Genomic DNA, 8,233 nt, shown 5'->3' on the forward strand with positions numbered 1-8,233 from the left:
GGTGTACTAGAAGAACGAATTTTAGACGAAGAATAATTTAGAACTTAGGAAATGAATAAAAGTTATAAGTCATTTAACACACGCATTCCCCCCCCCCCCCCCCCCCCCCCCCCCCCCCCCCCCCCCCCCATATATATTTTGATGTTAGATAAATATGCATATAATTAAAATGTATAAAATATAGAGTGACCAAAGTTTCCTGCTCATATCATGTCCAATGAAATTTTAGATCTGTGTAGGCATTCAAGGCGTAGTATATATGTGATTGTTTTATCACAAGTACCGACTCCATATCCAAATAATCATCAACAAACATCATTAAACATACCCCTTGCCTATCACATAATGGGTGACAAAGCAAGTCGCAAAGCCTGTGTCTATTTGTTAGTGCTCCGGTATCCATAGCCTCCTCTAGTATGTAGTCTTCTTCTATGTCCCGTGTGGCCACCATCTGATCCCTATCTAGGATTGATCTACTGATATGTATATAGTCATTTCCTATGCCCGTAGTAGCTATAAATCTAGAGGACTTTGTTCAAAGAGATTGTGTTTCCCTCCTCTCTCAATAGGCTCATTAAGAGAATGCCAAGAAACACTGTTCTGAATACAATTATTGTTTCAGTTCCAGATATGAAGCAAGGGATGGCTGGTTCTCTCAAAGGAAATCACAAGGAGGGATTAATGTACAACCTCAGAAGCATCCAACAACTAATTACAAGGCAGCAAGCAATGTAAGTGGCAGGAACCCTGATACAAGATAGAAACTGTTATATTTGAGAGGTGTCTTAAAATAATCATCTTAGATAATATATTATTTATTGGATAAATAAATTTACTATTTGAGTGTACATTCTCTATATATCTGATTAGATCTTAAACTCAATTAATGAGGTTTACAACATAATACATAGCATGAGAGAAATTGTGATTAAATCACAAGTAGTGGGTGTCTCTGCATGTGTAATTATGTACATATTGAAATATTTCATAGTCGATGAATTGATGAGATTGAACATCATTAATTCTATAAGACTAGCATATGTTAGACTCCTTGATTTAACCAAGCAGTAGATCATAACTGGCTGAAAATATTGGGATGTTGAAAATTAACATATGAATGCTAGTTAAGGGTAATTAATACATCGGATGTGACCTGTCATGAGACTTCATGTGGTTCTATACATGTCTATAAAATTTCATTGCAGCTCGAGTGTAAGTTTTATTCGACTTGAGGTATTCAAGTCATCTTGGTTATGAAGATTTATACTTTGAGATTTTAAATAAACGTCTCTTCAGAGATATGGACTCAGGATGATTAGGTATAAGTTGAAGTACCCGAAGGTGATTGAGTAGCTCATAGAGGATTCACCACTCCTTTTATTAGGAGACATATACCCTATGACCACTTGTCAGAATTATTACTCGTAAGTCTTTGGCTAAAGTAGAAACACGTTAAGAGGATGCTCCTCTTGGATAGATGTTTGAGTAATTTAAATCCATAGGATAAGGAACTACTGTTTGGGCTAGGTGTAATGTAATCAGCATAGTGAGGATTGACACATAGACTATATCCTAGAATAGATGCATGAACAACTATAGCTGCTGAAGGGTTTAGAAGTGATTTTAAAATCAACTGTGATTTTTCGATTGATTGGAGGTCATAATGTATTACTAAATGTCACTCATGATCGATCAATAATTAATGATTAACTATGGACGCCAACCTAAATCGGGAACCTATAAAGTTATACACACTACGAGATTATCCAAAAGATATGAAATGAGTTTGAAAATTAGATTATCAGATCGAGATAGATTGAGTCTAACTGGACCAGACGAAGGGTGAATATAAAAGATATTTTATTGGAACGAAAGCATGGATGAGCTACGTCTTTTGAAAACAAAGTTAGTTCTCTCTGATTTAATTATAAACTAAATTGGTTTGATTTTAATTAAAGGTGGTTTGATTTTGAACCAACATATTTTTATTTTGAATCAAACTTAAGACTATTGGTTTGAGTTGGGCTAACAGATATGAGCTTTAGATTTGCGAATCAAACCCATTGGAGATCTATAATTCAACCTCTAAAGAAGATAGATTTTACGAATTGAAAACCTAAGAGTTAGGTGTTAATTCTTCCCTTCTCTTCTCCTCCAAGTCGCCGTTCACCTCTCTTCCTTACGCTGCCACCACCTTTGGTGGTGCCGCCATCGTCCAAGAGGGGCCAACTACCAGCCAGCCACCGGCTTCTCTTCCTCCACCGACCGTCGACCTCTCGGAGTGGAGTGGCTATTGGTCATAGCTGGCAACACACCAAGGAGCCGCTGGTTAGTAGCTCCTTCCATCGGGTAACAGGTTCTTCCATCACGAGGTACTTCTTCCTTTGCCCTTGTCTTTTATTTCGGTGAGCAATTATTGTTGCTGAAACTCTGATACCGTTAGGCTTGTTGGCTCTCATTGGCAACAAGTCATCCAACCTTCGAACGGTGCCTTAATTGCCTCTGTTCAATTTGATTTGTATAATTAAATTGTTTTGAGCCATCGGATATTGAATCAATGTAAGTTTTCTCTTTCATTGCTTTATCTCTTTCTTTCAACTAGTATCAAAATGGAAATATGACACGTGAGTTAATAAAATCATCTCATGGAGATCTCGAGATGAATATGAGTAGAGACAACTTTTCTGAAAATTACTAGTTGATGCTGTTTCTATTTCACATCATCCGACACATATAATTTATTTATGCCACAATATTTGACAGCAATTGTTCTCGCCGACAGTTTTACGTCCTGAAGCATGTTCTGCACAAATGACTACTTCAGATGCTTCACCCAGTCTGTCTTCTTTGAACTGCTTAATCACATGGCCGCTATCTTAAATATTCATGGTCAAACAAAAGTTCTAACGCCTCTGATGAGTTGCAAAACTCCAAACCACAAGCAAAATTTTGTGAAATTAATCAGTCATCTATATGTAAGAACTTTAGTACTCTTTAGGTTGGTTATAACTACAGATATCCTCCATCTCACAGTGAAGAACGTTTAGCATGGCATAAATGTTATCACATTGAGGGTGGCTTTTATCTCCAGCTACAAACTCATGGATTTCACAATCTATCTCAATGTTGCTAAAACCGGGTGTCTTCTTCACTCCGATAGCCTTCATCATGTTCCTGATTTCATTGGCTCCATCCCACCACCCAAATGCAGCATAAGTATTTGAGAGAAGAATGTAATTCGAATCACATTCTGGATCCAACTGCAGCATGTATTTTGTTACCCTCTCCGCCAATTCGACATCGCCATACACCCTGCAAGCACCAAGAAGTGAGCAGAAGATCACTTCATTTGGCTGGAATGGCATGCTCTCGACCACACTCATCGCTTCCTCAAGCCTCCCTGCTCGACTGAGCAAATCTACCAAACAACCATAGTGCTCAACTCTCGGTGGTAAACTGTAACTCTCCTTCATCGTCTCATAAAACCTGAGGCCTTCATCCACCAAACCAGCATGGCTGCAGGCAGTGAGCAGCCCTGTAAAACTGACTCCATCAGGCTTGAATCCTTTCCTCTGCATCAATTCAAAATGCTCAATAGCCTCACGGCAATGGCCGTTGACAGCAAAACAGACAATCATCGAATTCCATGAGACAAGGGTGGTTCTGTTCAACATACTTTCAAACACTTGGTGTGCAAAATCTACGCAGCCGCACCTGGAGTACATATCGATGAGGGAATTGGCCAGCCTAATATTACCTAACAGGCCATGGTTCTTGATGTAGCGATGAATCCAGAGGCCGTGATTCAGAGCTCCCAAACCAGTGCAAGCTGCAATGACTGCTAGGATCGTTACGTAATCTGCATCAATCCTGTCGAGCTGCATTGCTCGGAAGTAATCCAATGCCTCCTCGAGGAGGTCATTTTTGACGCATCCATCGATAACCACGGTCCAAGAAACCATATCTTTTTTTGGGATTCTGTCAAACAACGACAACGCACTGCCGACCTTGTTGTTGCGCATATACCCGGCGATCATGGTGTTGAACGAAACAGTGTTCCGCACAGGCATTCGGTCGAACACCTCACCCGCAATGTGTGGGTTACCGCACTTGGCGTACATATCGGTGAGGGCAGTGCCGAAGACAACGAGCTCCTCGGGCGCATCATCCGTGCGGCGGCGCTTTAGGGCCTGAGCATGGATGGAGCGACCGAGAGAGAGGGCAAAGGGAGAAGAGGGGAAGTCGGCGCAGGCGGAGACGAGGGCGACAAGTGTGACGTAATTAGGCTCGACGCCGGAGGAAAGCATTGCGCCGAAGGTGTGGGAAGCGTCGAGGAGGCATCCGCGGCGGGCATGGCGAGCCATGGCTGAGGTCCATGAGACCAGATCCCGAGGGGCAGAGTTATGGATAGACGAGAGGGAGGAGGAGGAGGAGGAGGCGGCGGTGGGAGAGAGAGGGAGGCGGAGGTGAGTAGGAGAGGGAGGCAGCGGAAGCAGAGTCACAGAATGGGCAGCCATCCAGGAAGCGGTTCCGCAGTGGTCAAGGGGAAGGTGCATAAAAAACACTTTTCAGGGCCTTTAGGCTTTAGTTAAGTTTTTTAAAACGCCCTGTTCAAAAGTTAGGTCGAAGAACAAAACACTTTCAACGTAGAGATGGAATCTGTAATTCTAACTATTTTACATGATTAATCTTATAATTATTTATAAAAAGTAAATCAAAAATTACAGTTGATTATGATAAAAGAAGATATTATCTCAACTTTATCAAGATTCAATTATTGTCCACTTAAAAAAAAAATCCTGAACCATTCAAAACATAACTTAATCATCTTATTCTTAGGACACTCAAATGTGGAATAAATCAAATGTTTCGAAAACTTTTAAACATAGTTGAAATAGCTAAATGGATTGCTTCTATGACATCTTGTCATAATATTTTTTTGTGGAAATCATCTATATCCATAAAAAGTGTCCTCCCCCATCACCTATAAATTTCAAGCATTGATATCTCTAAAGTGCATTTAGTTTAAGTTATTATTTATAATCTTGATTATATAATTATCAAATAATCATATAATCAAGATTATAGAGTATAAGACATAATTTAATATTATTTAGTTTAACTTATTTATTTGGAGACAATACAACCTAATCAATTTACTATTTACTATATTACCCTTAATTTAATTTTATTTTTAGAATAAATTAAATTAAATTAATAATATTAATTTTAATAATATTAATGATGATAATAAATTGATAATATAAAAAAATAAATATATTTTTTAATTTAAAATAAATTTATATATTTTTAATAAAATAATTCATTAAATTAATAAATATAATTTATTAATTTTATTTTTTAAAATTTAAAATAAATGTATATATATTTTAATAAAATAATTTATTAAATTAATAAATATAATTTATTAATATTTATTCATTAATTTTATTTTTTTTAATTTAAAATAAATAATCTCTTTTAAATTTATAAGTATTTAAATTAAAATTGGAGGATAATCATAAAAAAAATTTTTTATTAATCTCTAGAATCATAGAAAACCTTCGCTTGCAAAAGTAATCACATTCTCGAGTAATAACTCGGGTAATAACTCATTTGTTGATGTCGCAGTGATGCTGCATTACTTAGGAATCAATCATAACTTGAACCAAATAAGGTTATCGTTGATAACCTTAAGATAATCAAAGTTATCAACGATAACCCCTAACCAAACGCTCCCTAAGGGATAAGGAAAAGCCTACTACCCTTACATCTTTCTCCTTTTACATTTTGGTTTTTTTTATCAACAATTTAACTTAAACATGGGTCTTACCAGATCACTTCCAACACCCTCTGATATTTTTTATAGTGAGCACTAGTTAGGTATCTCCTATTAGTGTTCAACAATTTCCATCTCATGGGCTTCCATTATCATCTAACATTGAAGAGTTGTTGTCCAATTTAGTCCTCCATCATATCAACAATTTCAGTCGCATCATTTTGATGTCATCTATGACAATAGTGAGCTAAGATTGTGAATACAAGAAGGGTTAATCTCGAAGATTCGAAGCCCTCCACAAGTTGACGTAGCCAAATTTCACCCAACAATCAAGGAGGAGCAATGGCCATGCCATTAATGGTGGAGCAAATAACTCATTTGATCAACAATATGGTAGAAGAAGTCCTATGATAAATATTCCCAAAAACCTAGAATCAAGAACGGACTCCTCAAGACAAACAATCTAGGGAATCCACAACCTAAAATTAAATACTTGGAGGCCCAAGCGGCTAGCTATGGAGAGGAAGATTGGGGAAGATTGAGCAGGGGTACGTGTAGACGATTTAGGTGTTGGAAATATAAATGGAAACAATAAAATGGAAGGATGAAGAAGACCCTCATATGGAGGAGTTTAGTCCCACATTGGTAGTTGAGGGGAAACAAACATTGATGTTGTGAACAAATGCAAGGGGAGAGACTCTCTCTCACGCGTGGGTGCGCGGGGGGGGGGGGGGGGGGGGGGGGGGGGGGGGGGAGGGGGGTGCAAATGCAGGGCTCGGATTGCACTGCCCGCAAGGTAACTTATGTGCGAGCGCGACTTGCGCGCGTCGAATGTCAGACCAGTCAGGGCAGAATTTGTCCAAGTGGATCAACCAACATTTTGCATCCTGTTCCATTTTTGTAACGGATGAGTTAATGACTTGACGTTGAAACGGCCGAGTATTATTACTGACGTTTCAAATCAAGCCATTAATCCATTAATTATATCATTAATCCCCAATTAATTGGAGATATGCTGCGAGGTTATAAAAGAGGCAGCGATGGGAGAATAGAAGTAGAACTTTCTCGATCCCTCGCTACTCTTTCCTCTGCTTTCCCCTGTGATAGCCTACGGGTGTAATCAGTTCGCCGGGAACGATCTGTGCTTGATCGCTTCTCCGGTTCGGTCGTTGTATCTTGGGAAACAGACGTCCGTCGTGACCTCTAAGCACCGACAGAGGGGACGAATCTGTTTTAAGGAAACTGCGTTAAACGCAGGCCTCGGCCATTCGGCAACTGGGCTCGGCCATTCGGCAACTCGACTCGGCCACTCTGTTTTGCCATTCGGCTCGGCCACTCTGCTCTGCCACTCGGCTCGGCCACTCTGCTCGGCGCTCGGCGGTTCTGCCATTCGGCTCGGCCACTCTGCTCTGCCATTCGACTCGGCCACTCTGCTCGGCATTCGGCGGTTCGACCACTCGGCTTAGCCACTCGGCTTGGCACTCGGCGGTTCGGCCAGTCGGCACTCGGTAGTTCGGCCACTCGGCTCGGCCGTATCAGAAGGAAAATTTTTCGAACATTAGGGCACCCTCCTTGACAAAAATTATGGCTAAGGAACTCTCAGCTAACCTCAAGTTGGAAAGTACAAACCTTTTACAGATTTACACTAAAAGTGTATTCTGTTCCGGCTCGATACCGACGACAGCTAAGCCATCAGTCAATAAAATGCCACGTTAACCTTCGGTTATCCATCGACAAGAAGGACCTGAAGAAGCAAGAACTGAACGCATGGATTAGCAAAGTGCCGGGGATTCCCGGCGTGGCCACTCCGATGCTCAAATCAGAAATAGAGAAAATCGAAGTAGTTGTATGTGTAGAGAATTTCCGATACCTGTTTTTTATACCTGTGGGTTTATATAGATGAAGCGGGGACGTGATCGTCGGATCTCCTTGCTTCTGATTGGTTGGGACAGCGCCATCAACGTATCTGCTAGCTCAAGGATGTTGGTTATCTTTATTCGACAGCTAGGATGATTGGGGGCAAAGTCTAGGCATTTGGTTCTTATCCTTATTCTTCTAGATGGGTGGCGAAGTCCGGCGAAGAAGTCAGCATGATTATCCGTTGATGTACGTCTTGCTACTTGAGGTCAGAATAGGCGTGGCTGATTGGTATAAGTGGCTAGACTATGTTATCATTGTCCGAGCTTATATAACTGAACTGAATTAAGTACGTATCCGAGCTTTCTACTTATGCCATAGCTTACCAAGGTGATTTGCCGAGCTCTCCTATACGTGTATCTACGCGTTAAACTACGCGAGCTCTTATATGAACTATCGAGCGGTTCGAGGTGGGCGCCGAAGCTTATGGTGCGGTATTAGGATGAGGTCTGTTCATGAGGTAAGGTCTCATTCGCGAGGTCGGTATATGACACCGGGACCAGGTCATGAGGTTGGTATGTGATACCGGGACCAAGT

At 40.4% G+C, this 8,233-nt stretch overlaps 1 protein-coding gene across 1 annotated transcript; it reads right to left on the minus strand.

The window, feature by feature from the left end:
- Window positions 1-2,770: 2,770 nt before the first annotated feature.
- On the minus strand, window positions 2,771-4,517 carry LOC141812564 (pentatricopeptide repeat-containing protein At1g05750, chloroplastic). Its single transcript, XM_074700572.1, has one exon. The coding sequence runs from the start codon at window positions 4,515-4,517 to the stop codon at window positions 2,985-2,987; it is 1,533 nt and encodes a 510-aa protein (XP_074556673.1). The 3' UTR covers window positions 2,771-2,984.
- Window positions 4,518-8,233: the final 3,716 nt, after the last annotated feature.

The sequence above is a fragment of the Curcuma longa genome, chromosome 1 (assembly GCF_044706935.1).
Source record: "Curcuma longa cultivar G26 ecotype Majalengka, Jawa Barat chromosome 1, ITB_CL_G26_1.1, whole genome shotgun sequence".
NCBI classification, from domain to species: domain Eukaryota; kingdom Viridiplantae; phylum Streptophyta; class Magnoliopsida; order Zingiberales; family Zingiberaceae; genus Curcuma; species Curcuma longa.